Here is a 13,712-nt window from a genome sequence, read left to right as displayed (position 1 = left end):
TTCAGTGGATTTGGACAGCCAGTTGAAGCAAAAAGTAAAGTCATTTATTGCGTTTTCGGTTGCAATTGATGAAAGCACGGACATTACAGATGTTGCACAACTGGCCATTTTCATCCGTGGAGTTGATGACACATTGACCGTCACCGAGGAGTTCGTGGAGTTGGTGCCGATGACGGATACAACGACAGCAGCTGATATTTTTACCGCACTCGTCGGCGCGCTGGACAGGGTCGGAGTGGACTGGTCCCGCGCTGTCAGCCTGGCTACAGATGGTGCGCCCTCAATGATCGGGAAAAAAGCAGCCGTTGTGACAAAGTTCAGAGAGAAAGTGAAATCTGCAAATGGAGGACGTGATTTTTTGACTTTCCACTGTATTTTGCACCAGGAGGCTTTGTGTTGCAAGTCATTAAAGATGGATAACGTCATGAAGGTGGTCATCCAAACTGTTAATTTCATCCGATCCAGAAGCCTGAATCACTGTCAGTTTGACAGCCTTCTCAGAGAGAAATACCACATCTATGGCCTGCCACACCACACTGAGGTAAGATGGTTAAGCCGAGGTGCTGTGCTGAGGCGTTTCTTTGATTTACGAGAAGAAATTGAACAGTTCATGGAAGAAAAGGGCAAACCAGTGTTAGAATTTCATTCCGCAGAATGGATGCAGGACCTTGCATTTATGGTGGATGTTACAGAGCACCTGAATAACTTGAACAAACAGCTGCAAGGGCGCAACAAAGTTGTCACGCAGTATTATGACAGCATACGTTCTTTCAAGTTGAAGCTGTCATTGTGGGAGACGCAACTTGCCGGTGGTGATGCAGCTCACTTCCCCTGTCTGAAAAATGTGTGCGCGACCCAACATGTGGCAGACATGAAGCGGTTCAAAGATAAAATAACGGGACTGTTACGGGAGTTTGAGCAACGCTTTCAGATTTATGTTTATATGTTTTTATGTTGATGTGCTATTGTTTTTAATTGTTTTTATTTTATTTGTATATTTAACCTATTCTTGACTCTGTGGTTCTTGCACTTGTTTGGGGAACAGGATTTCATTATTTTTATCTACATTTCTGCTTGAGAAATGACACCCTGATATAGTTCTGTGATCTGTGATATACTTCTTTGAATCACTGAGGCATAGTGTGTTTGTGTGTTCTTTGTCCTCAGAACTTTCAAATAACTTGAGGTGTTTTATGATTAATAGTGATGTTGTGCTTTTGGACACTGTCCTCAGGCTCCAGCTTTATGTTTATATGTTTTTATGTTGATGTGCTATTGTTTTTAATTGATTTTATTTTATTTGTATATTTAACCTATTCTTGACTCTGTGGTTCTTGCACTTGTTTGGGGAACAGGATTTCATTATTGTTATCTACATTTCTGCCTGAGAAATGACACCCTGATATAGTTCTGTGATCTGTGAAACAGTTCTGTTAATCACTGAGGCATTGTTTGTTTGTGTGTTCTTTTTCTTTCGAATTTTCAAATAAACTTGACGTGTTTTATGATTAATAGTGATGTTGTGCTTGTACTATTTTGGACACACTGTCCTCAGGCTCCAGCTTTATGTTGAATGTTGATCGTATTAAAACAAAGAAAACAATCTGAAGTTGTTGTTTTTAAGTTATATATATATATATATACCATGATTTTTCCGGTCTGGCCCACTTGGGAATAGATTTTCCTCCATGTGGCTCCTGAGCTAAAATGAGTTTGACACCCCTGGTTTAGTTTATTGTGTGGCTCTGCTCATGTCCGCGTTCTGGAACTGTCCGCGTCCCCGTACAGAACTGTCCGCGTCCCCGTACAGAACTGTCCGCGTCCACGTACGGTTTTTGCGCCAAGCATATTGTCCAGTTGCGCGCAGAGTGGTCTGAGGTGATGTTGGGGAATAACGACGGAGTTCGATACAGTGTTGAGACGCCGAAGTTGATTGTTCAATTAGCTTTTTTTGCGTAATGGTCAGTGACAGTATGAGTGTAGCCAGATCCTTTTCACTCGCTATCATTGTTTCATCTTGTGGTTCACCGGATTCGTCATCATCCTCGAGGGACAGACGAACTACCTGCTAGCTAGCCAAGCTAGTCGGTACAGCTAGCTAAGCTAGCTACTCTACCAGCAGCATCCTAGTTATCCTAGCTACCACTACATCATCACCGGCTGCCTGCATTTCTTGTGGACCGATGGAGCTCCCTGGTTGTTTCTTCCACCTGTTAAATACCGTGAAGGGCTTCTCCCTCTGTCGTTGACGGATGCTGGCTTCCTACACTCCCTCTGTCCGGTTCTCCTCTCTTCACTAGATGGACGGTAACTTTAGTGTTTATTAACCCCTCTGTGTCCAAGGACTGAACTTTTGAATATTATTTTCGGGGCGCCTCAAGTTACATTTTTTACAACGTTTATTTCTGATAAAATTAGTTCATTGCATCCGCCATGGAGCCAAGTTTCATAATATTACCTTCTGTCCCTGGTTATGAAGTAATCGCGAAAAAACAAGCCTTATGTTTGTGCATTTTTCACCCTACCAGCTCCTATTATTGGGGGCGGCAGGGTGCTTAGTGGGTAAGAGCGTTGTGCCAGTAACCGAAAGGTCGCTGGTTCTAATCCCCGAGCCGACTAGGTGAAAAATATGTCGATGTGCCCTTGAGCAAGGCACTTAACCCTAATTGCTCCTGTAAGTCGCTCTGGATAAGAGCGTCTGCTAAATGACTGTAAATGTAAATGTATTAGTTCTATTGAGCTCCGTGGCACCGACTCGCCTTGAGAACATTCTATTCCCAGCCCATTGTTCTGCGTCACAATGCCAGCTTCACTATTGTTATCAATGAGACCTGCCTGCGTTAACCCTGTAGGTTTGCCTCAGGTAACTTATTATTAACAAGGTTACGGCTACTTGGTGAGCGCGCACGCTGTTCACCACACCAGTGTACATGCAGGTCTCCTGAGTGGCGCAGTGGTCTAAGGCACTGCATCGCAGTGCTGACTGTGCCACTAGAGATCTTGGTTCGAATCCAGGCTCTGTCGCAGCTGGCCGCGACCGGGAGACTCATGGGCGGCGCACAATTGGCCCAGGGTAGGGGAGGGAATGGCCGGCAGGGATGTAGCTCAGTTGATAGAGCATGGCGTTTGCAACGCCAGAGTTGTGGGTTCGATTCCCACGGGGGGCCAGTATAAAAAAATATATATATGTATTCACTAACTGTAAGTCGCTCTGGATAAGAGCGTCTGCTAAATGACTAAAATGTAATGTAAATGTGGTCACCTATAGTGAGGTGAGACACGGTTAAGGAGGTGATGGCTGGCGGATAGCCATCAAACATTCAACATTTTCTGGTCATGGTTAGCCATATTTGTTGTTGTTTTTAAAGTGTACAATCTAAACAAAACGCATGTCCCTGTCCTCTTTTTCAAGATGTGGCCGATTTTAAACAGCCAGAAGACATTTTTAAATTAAGAAATAACCATTTTTTTGACGACTTGTGGTTTCTAAATGGCTGCTGGGTAATTTGATATGCATCGAAATCTTCGTTCATAGGCATCAAATTGAGCGAATACTGCGCAAGTTCACTGAGTTGCCAACCAAATGGGTATAATGGGGTGATTGTTGTCTAATCGGGTGGTCTAGCTAATGGATTTGTAGATAAGACGCAGTTGCTACCTCAGATTATGAGCCTAAGCCAAGCAAGTGTCATGAAGTGTCAGGTCTCTTGCAGTGGTCTAAGGCCACTAGAGATCCTGGTTCGAATCCAGACTGTTGTAGCCGGCCGCGACCGGGAGACCCGTGACAAAAAAAAATGTAAATGTGATGAATGAGTTATGTAGTACCCACATTCGGCCACAAGGAGGAGCAAGAGTGCCATAAACCCATATTGTTTTTTGCCATATAAACCCTAAACCTAACAATCAATCAAATGTATTTATAAAGCTCTTTTTACACCAGCAGATGTCACAAAGTGCTATACAGAAACTCTAACACTAGGTATAACCTATTTTAGCATTAACCATAACCCTAATTCTAGGGTAGGGTAGCCTAGAACACCTTTCTAAACTATTTTGGATATAATATTAACTTAGTAAATACAATTATAGTATTATTTTGTTACTCAAAACCTGTCTAAGCGTTTTGCTGTTGTTGTTTTTTTAAATTAGTTATTTTATGATATTTATTATTGCAAGGCAGAACACTTAGACACATTTGTGTTATTTTTCTAATATGGTTTGAATTGGGTGACCTAGTAACCTCTGTGTGAAAGTCCAGCAATTGCCATGGGATAGGTGGGGCAGGTTTGAGACTGATCAAAGGAATTAACAAGAAAAATAGACTTTATTTTTCAGCTGCCTCACTAATGTCCGTACGTAAATTAATAACTTGTAATGCTAAATATTTCCAATAGATGGCAGCAGAAGACCATGAAGCATCAGTTATAGGCTACAAGCAGCAATATGATTGACATAAAATAGCATGCAACCAAATACTATATGTCCCATGTCTAAAATGGTCACTCATTACTTTAGTTAGCTATATATCTCGTATTAGGCCTGTGATGCTTTTGGAAGAGCAATTAAATAGTGACTATAGCAGGTGTTGAACCCCGGGTAAATAATCACTAGTCAGATGCTCCAACCTCAACCCTAGTATACATGCATTATAACCTCGGAATAGATAAGACAAGAGTGCGTCTTCCAGCCGGCCAATAAATTACATCATGTAACCCTCCCGGTAAGCAAATGTACCTCAACATTCCCCTCGCTTGTGCTAGAAGGCAGAGTACTCGCTGCCGCTGACGGCACAAGCTTTTAGGAGTAAATAACCTATAGAGTAATAATAAACATCACAGTAATCTGTTAAATGCTTTTTCAGTCGTTCCTCTTGCGTTAGCAGTGCTTCATATGCCTTCCCAGAAGACATTTTTTACATCAGCAGTTGTCACAAAGTGCTTATATAGAAACCCAGTCTAACACCCCAAAGAGCAAGCAATGCAGATGTAGAAGCACGGTGGCTAGGAAAAACTCCCTAGAAAGGCAGGAACCTAGGAAGAAACCTAGAGCGGAACCAGGGGGTTTAAACCAGCATCACAGAGAGATGGATAAACCATGTGATTCTATGCTTAGATCTTCTGTGTTTAAAGTGACGCATGAAAAAATAAAAGTTTCTAACGATTCACAACTTTCTACATCTACCGACGCTGTTCTACAGAGTTCTACAAAGTTCTACAGAGTTCTACAGAGTTCTACAGAGTTCTACAGAGTTCTACAGAGTTCTACATAGTTCTATAGAGTTCTACAGAGTTCTATAGAGTTCTACAGAGTTCTATAGAGTTCTACAGAGTTCTACAGAGTTCTACAGAGTTGTACAGAGTTCTATAGAGTTCTATAGAGTTCTACAGATTTCTATAGAGTTCTACAGAGTTCTACAGAGTTCTACAGAGTTCTAAAGATATGAGCGTTTTCAAGTGCAACGTTAATAACAACGGTTTTTTGAACCAGCTCAGAGATTTAACAATGTTCCTACGAATGTTCTATCAATAAACTAGATAGCCTTAAGATGCTTTTGTATAAGAACATCTGCTAAATGACTATAATGTAATGTTTTACGTACAGATCTCATATTACTGTATTGAATTTTGTACATTTGGACAGATTTTTGTTAAACAATGTAGTTATTTGTTACATTTGACTGTGTAAAACCCAGCAGTACTACTTATTTATCTGATAGTGAGGCAGATATATATTATTACTGTGTAAAACCTAGCAGTACTACTTATTTATCTGAGAGTGAGGCAGATATATATTATTACTGCGTAAAACCTAGCAGTACTACTTATTTCTCTGATAGTGAGGCAGATATATATTATTACTGCGTAAAACCTAGCAGTACTACTTATTTCTCTGATAGTGAGGCAGATATATATTATTACTGTGTAAAACCTAGCAGTACTACTTATTTCTCTGAGAGTGAGGCAGATATATAGCATTTTGCAAAAAAACATGATTATTTGTCTGTCTGAAATGAAACCATCAAGTGATAGATTTTAAACAAATACATGTCTGTCGTTGAACAATCCCATGCCATGATTAGATAGTGAAAAAACACACCAACCTCTTTCATCATTTCTTTAAACAATAAAATTATATAATTTACCAGCATTTCTGAAAATTGATATATAGCGTTTTGGAATGAAACTCTTGTTTCTCCATCTGAGCTCAGAGTAGATGAGAGACGTAATGTTTGTCTCTGTTGTGTTGAAGCCCAATCAAGCAGGAGAGACCAGCCTCCCCTGTACCCAGCTGTGTGTCCATGAAGAGTGACAAGTCCATGAATCTACCTATGAGGTTTAGAGAGGGAGACTTTTCTACTGAACAAAGGTAAGAAGAACTCATGGGTCATGGTCAGTGAGTTAAACAACACTGTCTCTAGTCATTTCTCCTCTCCCATTTTCCCATTTAATATTGTTGTTTTCATAATCCATAGGATAATCATTTTTTCCATTTTCATAGCCCTGAATCAATATTAAACTAACACAACATTCCCTCCCTGTGTGTGTGTGTGTGTGTGTGTATGTGTGTGTGTGTGTGTGTGTGTGTGTGTGTGTGTGTGTGTGTGTGTGTGTGTGTGTGTGTGTGTGTGTGTGTGTGTGTGTGTGTGTGTGTGTGTGTGTGTACTCCCTGGATGAGGAGATGTAATCTGATGTTTTGTCCACAGAAACCAACAGGAGAGATCAGAGTCAGAGATTCTCAGTGGTCAGTCTTCCCAGAGTCATCAAACAGACCTGGCCTCCATATTCAGTGTATGTGGTCCTGTTATGTACATTTATTTTTGTTTACCTCAAGTAAAGTTGATCTGTCAATCATTCATTCATGTGTTAATGAGAAAGCATTTAGTCTCTTGCTTAACTGATTTACTTGATTTATTTCAGTTGCTTGAAGAGAATATTATGACATTTGTGAAGAACGAGCTGAAGATGTTCAAGAGGATTCTTAGTCCAGAACTCCCAGAAGGCTTTGAGAGTCAGAAATAGGATAAGGAAGTGGTGGATGCTGAATATGAGAAGCAGGAGAGCAGTGCCAGAGAGGGGGCTCTGAAGATCACACTGCACGTCCTGAGGAAAATGAACCAGAAGGAGCTTGCTGACACACTGGAGAAAAGTAAGAGCTGTCTGCCTCATGTTGAATGCTGTTTTAGAACATTTTAAAGCTGTAGCTAAAGTACAGCTTAAGTAGCTGTGTAACTCAATGATATTGTAGCAGCCTTAACACAACACCTAGTGACCTCATCAAGTAGCAGCAGGGAGGTGTTGTGTTGATTAATTTAGACAGAGGAGAGAGAGAGAGAGAGACAACATTATTAATGCCATCAATAATACCAATAATGATATAAATCAGTCACACCAGTGTGTAATGCATTATGAAAACATTTACAGATTTATACAGACAAGAGAATAAATGATTATAATTTAATCTTTATAAGACAGTCTTAGAATACTGTAGGCATTAAAACAGATGTAATATTAATATCCTCTGTGTTATTTCTAGATTCAGATGAGCGTGCTGTGATTCTTCAACGTGAACTCAAATCTAATCTAAAGAAGAAGTTTCAATGTGTATTTGAGGGGATCACTAAACAAGGAAACCCAACACTTCTCAATAAGATCTACACAGAGCTCTACATCACAGAGGGTGGAACAGGAGAGGTCAATAATGAACATGAGCTGAGACAGATTGAGACAACAACCAGGAAACAAGCAAGACCAGAGACTGCAATCAAATGTAACGACATCTTCAAACCCTTAACTGGACAAGACAAACTTATCAGAACTGTGCTGACAAAGGGAGTCGCTGGCATTGGAAAAACAGTCTCTGTGCAGAAGTTCATTCTGGACTGGGCTAAAGGAAAAGCAAATCAGGATGTCCAATTTGTATTTTCAATCCCTTTTCGGGAGCTGAATTTGATGAAAGGGGAAAAACACACTTTGATCGAACTTCTCAATCACTTCTCAAAGGAAACCAAAGAATTAAGAATCTCCAACTACGACAAGTACAAAGTTCTGTTCATCTTTGATGGTCTGGATGAGTGCCGACTGCCCCTAGACTTCCAGAAGAACAAGATTTGTTGGGACGTCACAGAGTCAACCTCAGTGGATGTTCTGCTGACAAATCTCATCAAGGGAAATCTGCTTCCCTCTGCTCTCCTCTGGATAACTACCCGACCTGCAGCAGCCAATAAGATCCCTTCAGTGTGTGTTGACCAGGTGACAGAGGTACGAGGGTTCGATGACCCACAGAAGGAGGAGTACTTCAGGAAGAGATTCAGTGATGAGGACCTGGCCAGCAGAATCATCTCACACATAAAGACATCAAGGACCCTCCACATCATGTGCCACATTCCAGTCTTCTGTTGGATTTCTGCAATCGTCCTTGAACACATGCTGAAACATAAGAGAGAAGAGATGCCCAAGACTCTGACTGAGATGTACTCACACCTTGTGGTGTTTCATACCAAACAGAAGAATGAAAAGTATCTTGGGAAAGAAGAGACAGGTCCACACTGGAATAAAGAGAGCATTCTGTCACTGGGAAAACTGGCTTTTCAACAGCTTGTGCATGGCAATCTGATTTTCTATGAAGAAGACCTGAAAGAGGCTGGCATTGATGTCAATGAAGCCTCAGTGTACTCAGGGTTGTGCACACAGATCTTTAAAGAGGAATGTGGGCTGTACCAGGACAAGGTGTACTGCTTCGTGCATCTGAGCATTCAGGAGTTTCTGGCTGCTGTATATGTGTTCCTCTCATTCATCAACAACAATGAGAATCTAATGGCCGAACCTCAAGTTACTGAAGTTACTGTCTACAAGAGTGCTGTTGATAAAGCCTTACAAAGTGAGACAGGAAACCTGGACCTGTTCCTCCGCTTCCTTCTGGGCCTCTCACTGGAGTCCAATCAGAAGCACTTACGAGGTCTACTGGCAAAGACAAGAAGCAGCTCACAGAGCCATGAAGAAACAGTCAGTTATATCAAGGAGAAGATCAGGAAGAATCCCTCTCCAGAGAGGTGCATCAATCTGTTCCACTGTCTGAATGAACTGAATGACCATTCTCTAGTGGAGGAGATCCAAAGCTACCTGACCTCAGGAAGTCTCTCAGAAGAAGAACTGTCACCTGCACAGTGGTCAGCTCTGGTCTTTGTGTTGCTGACTTCAGAAAAGGAGCTGGATGTGTTTGACCTGAAGAAATACTCCAGATCAGAGGAAGGTCTTCTGAGGCTGCTGCCAGTGGTCAAAGCCTCCAGAGCTGCTCTGTGAGTACATAAAATGACATTTAAGTACTAATCATCAGGAAGAAATATTCAGTTTAGAGAAAAATATATATTTTAATATGTATATAATATATTATATTATATTGAAAAACTTACTGAAACAGTGTATTGGTGTTCACATTTGTATAACAATATGACCATACAATTCTAGGATACAGAAGATGAATCTATATGTTGTTTGAGAGAATAAACCAAATGCATCTGCCATTGTCCTTCTACACTACTGGTGTTAAATTAACAGTGTGTTTGTGAAATCATGATGATCTCTTTGCAGGCTGTCAGGCTGTCTAGTCACAGAGGAAGGCTGTGCTTCTCTGGTCTCAGCTCTGAAGTCAAACCCCTCACACCTGAGAGAGCTGGATCTGAGTAACAATGACCTGAAGGATTCAGGAGTGAAGCTGCTCTCTGCTGGACTGGGGAATCCCCACTGTAAACTGGAGACTCTGAGGTCAGTATTCCTGTAGTTGGTCAACAAGTGATGACTGTTCACCAGATCCACATGTGTTTACCAGGCACACATAGTCCACACCATATGTGTTTGGACAGTGAAGCTTACAGTTTTACATTTGGTGCTATGCTCCATCATTTTGGATTTCAGATTTAATGTTTCATTATAGAATGTCACCTTTTATTTGATGTTAATGGTGAGAGGTTAGCATGTTTTGTTTTAGCCTCTGTAACTTTCTCACTCATTATTATTCATGATTCATTCATGATCTTTCTCAATAATGGTATCATTAGGATTCATTCAGTAGTGTTTAGAAACATGTTATCTACTCACAGAAAGAAAATTACTCACCACCAAAGAATAGCAGTGTGGTTTTAATATGATTTGACTCTTTGCAGGCTGTCAGGCTGTGGAGTCACAGAGGAAGGCTGTGCTTCTCTGGTCTCAGCTCTGAAGTCAAACCCCTCACACCTGAGAGAGCTGGATCTGAGTAACAATGACCTGAAGGATTCAGGAGTGAAGCTGCTCTCTGCTGGACTGGGGAATCCCCACTGTAAACTGGAGACTCTGAGGTCAGTATTCCTGTATCACTCAATGAACACACACTCATTGGACACACACACACACTGGACACACACACACACACACACACACACACACACACACACACACACACACACACTGGACACACACAGACACACACATAAGGATTAATTTAGTAGTGTTTAGAAACATGTTATCTACTGTTAATAATGATACATTAATTCATGTATATACAGTACCAGACAAAAGTTTGGACACACATACTCATTCAAGGGTTTTTCTTTATTTTTAATTATTTTTTCCATTGTAGAATAATAGTGAAGACATCAAAACTATGAAATAACAAATATGGAATAATGTAGTAACCAAAAAAGTGTTAAACAAATGAAAATGTATTTTATATTTTTATATCTTCAAATAGCCACCCTTTGCCTTGATGACATCTTTGCACACTCTTGGCATTCTCTCAACCAGCTTCACCTGGAATGCTTTTCCAACAGTCTTGAAGGAGTTCCCACATATGCTGAGCCCTTGTTGGCTGCTTTTCCTTCACTCTGCCGTCCGACTCATCCCAAACCATCTCAATTGGGTTGAGGTCGGTTGATTATGGAGGCCAGGTCATCTGATGCAGCACTCAATCCCTCTCCTTACACAGTCTGGAAGTGTGTTGGGTCATTGTCCTGTTGAAAAACAAATGATAGTCCCACTAAGCCCAAACCAGATGGGATGGCGTGACGCTGCAGAAAATCCTGTGGTAGCCATGCTGGTTAAGTGTGCCTTGAATTCTAAATAAATCACAGACAGTGTCACCAGCAAAGCACCCAAAAACCATAACACCTCCTCCTCCATGCTTTACGGTGGGAACTACACATGCCGAGATCATCCGTTCACCCACACCGCTTCTCACAAAGACACGGCGGTTGGAACCAAAAATCTCTAATTTGGACTCCAGGCCAAAGGACAAATGTCCACCTGTGTAATGTCCAATGCTCGTGATTCTTGGCCCAAGCAGGTCTCTTCTTCTTATTGGTGTCCTTTAGTAGTGGTTTCTTTGCAGCAATTCAACCATGAAAGCCTGATTCACACAGTCCCCTCTGAACAGTTGATGTTGAGATATGTCTGTGACTTGAACTCTGTGAAGAATTTATTTGGGCTGCAATTTCTGAGGCTGGTAACTCTGATGAACGTATCCTTTGCAGCAGAGGTAACTCTGGGTCTTCCATTCCTGTGGCGGTCCTCATGAGAGCCAGTTTCATCATAGCGCTTGATGTTTTTTGCGACTGCACTTGAAGAAACGTTAAAAGTTGTTGAAATGTTCCGTATTGACTGGCCGTCATGTCTTAAAGTAATGATGGACTGTCATTTCTCTTTGCTTAATTGAGCTGTTCTTGCCATAATATGGACTTGGTCTTTTACCAAATAGGGCTATCTTCTGTATACCCCCCTACCTTGTCACAACACAACTGATTGGCTCAAACACATTAAGAAGGAAATAAATTCAACAAATTAACTTTTAAGAAGGCACACCTGTTAATTGAAATGCATTCCAGGTGACTACCTCATGAAGCTGGTTGAGAGAATGCCAAGAGTGTGCAATGCTGTCATCAAGGCAAAGGGTGGCTGTTTGAAGAATCTCAAATATAAAATATATTTTGATTAATTTAATACTTTTTTGGTTACTACATGATTCCATATGTGTTATTTCATAGTTTTGATGTCGTCACTATTATTCTACATTGTAAAAAATAGTAAAAATAAAGAAAAACCCTTGAATGTGTAGGTGTGTTCAAACTTTTGACTGGTAGTAGTGTGTATATATATATATATGAATAGATATGGCAGGTTTCAGGACTCTGATGTATCTGAAATTGTTGAAAGAATATATTTTCACACCAAAGAATAGCAGTGTGATTTTAATATGATTGTACTTTTGCAGGCTGTCACGCTGTCTAGTCACAGAGGAAGGCTGTGCTTCTCTGGTCTCAGCTCTGAAGTCAAACCCCTCACACCTGAGAGAGCTGGATCTGAGTAACAATGACCTGAAGGATTCAGGAGTGAAGCTGCTCTCTGCTGGACTGGGGAATCCCCACTGTAAACTGGAGACTCTGAGGTCAGTATTCCTGTAGTTGGTCAACAAGTGATAACTGTTCACCAGATCCACATGTGTTTACCAGGCACACATAGTCCACACCATATGTGTTTGGACAGTGAAGCTTACAGTTTTATATTTGGTGCTATGCTCCAGCCTTTTGGATTTGAGATATAATGTTTCATATGAGGTGACAGTACAGAATGTCACCTTTTATTTGAGGGTATTCATACATATCTGTGTTACTGTTTAGAAATGAAAGCACTTTATGTATCTAGTTCTCCCATTTGAAGAAGTCATAATAATTTGGACATATTCACTTATATTGTATTAAAGTAGTCATAAGTTTAGTATTTCGTCCCATATTCCTTACCTGCAGTGATTACATCAAGCTTGTGATTCTACAAACTTGTTGAATACATTTGTAGTTTGTCTTGGTTGTGTTTTTTGGATGATGTTTTTCCCAATAGAAACTGAATGGTGAATAATGTCCTGTCATTTTGGAATCATTTCACTTGTATTGTCAGTAAGAATAGAAGATGTTTCTGAACACTTCTACATTCATGTGGATACTACCATGATTATGAATAATCATGAATGAATCGTGAATGATGATGAATGAGAAAGTTACAGAGGAACAAGGATCATACCCCCTCTGTTATTGGTAATGGTGAGAGGTTAGCATGTTTTGTTGTAGCCTCTGTAACTTTCTCATTCATTATTATTCATGATTCGTTCATGATCTTTCTTCATGGCATCATCAGGATTGATTTTGTAGTGTTTAGAAACATGTTATCTACTCACTTAGACAGAAAATTACTCCAGTCATCATCCACCATTCAGTTACTATCGGGCAAAACATAACCCAAAACACAACCAAAACAAACTGCAAATGCAACCAATGAGTTTGGGACCAAATACTGAACTTTTGACTACTTTAATACACTATAAGTGAATTGGTCAGAATAATTATGACTTCTTCAAATAGGGGGACTAGATACATAAAGTGCTTTCATTTCTAAATGGTGAAACAGATATGTATTAAAATACCCTCAAATAAAAGGTGACATTGTATACTGTCACCTCATATGAAACATTTGATCTCTAATCCAAAATGCTGGAGTATAGAGCCACATTTAAAATGTTAGCTTCACTGTCAAATAGATATGGTGTGGACTGTATACTCAATACAATCTAAATCTGATACCTCACTGTCTGTCTTTTGACTGATACTGCTTTTTAAACTGCTCTGGTCAGTCTACTCAAATATTTGTACTATACATTTTTCTGTCTACAAGCAACATTATGATAATTTGTCA

The 13,712-nt window shown here is 40.4% G+C and overlaps 1 protein-coding gene across 1 annotated transcript in view; it reads left to right on the top strand.

The window, feature by feature from the left end:
• The window catches only part of LOC311116447 (NLR family CARD domain-containing protein 3-like), a gene marked incomplete at its 5' end in the record, with an annotated part of 33,113 nt that overhangs the window by 16,607 nt on the left and 2,794 nt on the right, over nt 1–13,712 (top strand). Inside the window, 3 exons of the mRNA XM_084191532.1 lie at nt 7,489–9,287; nt 10,329–10,333; nt 12,241–12,334. Of these exons, the coding sequence (XP_084047658.1) occupies nt 7,489–9,287; nt 10,329–10,333; nt 12,241–12,334 (1,898 nt within the window). The remainder of the gene's footprint in view (nt 1–7,488; nt 9,288–10,328; nt 10,334–12,240; nt 12,335–13,712) is intronic.

Source organism: Coregonus lavaretus (genome assembly GCF_964263955.1).
Source record: "Coregonus lavaretus genome assembly, contig: HAP1_SCAFFOLD_960, whole genome shotgun sequence".
NCBI classification, from domain to species: Eukaryota; Metazoa; Chordata; class Actinopteri; order Salmoniformes; family Salmonidae; genus Coregonus; species Coregonus lavaretus.
This window is presented reverse-complemented; position numbering and strand designations above follow the sequence as displayed.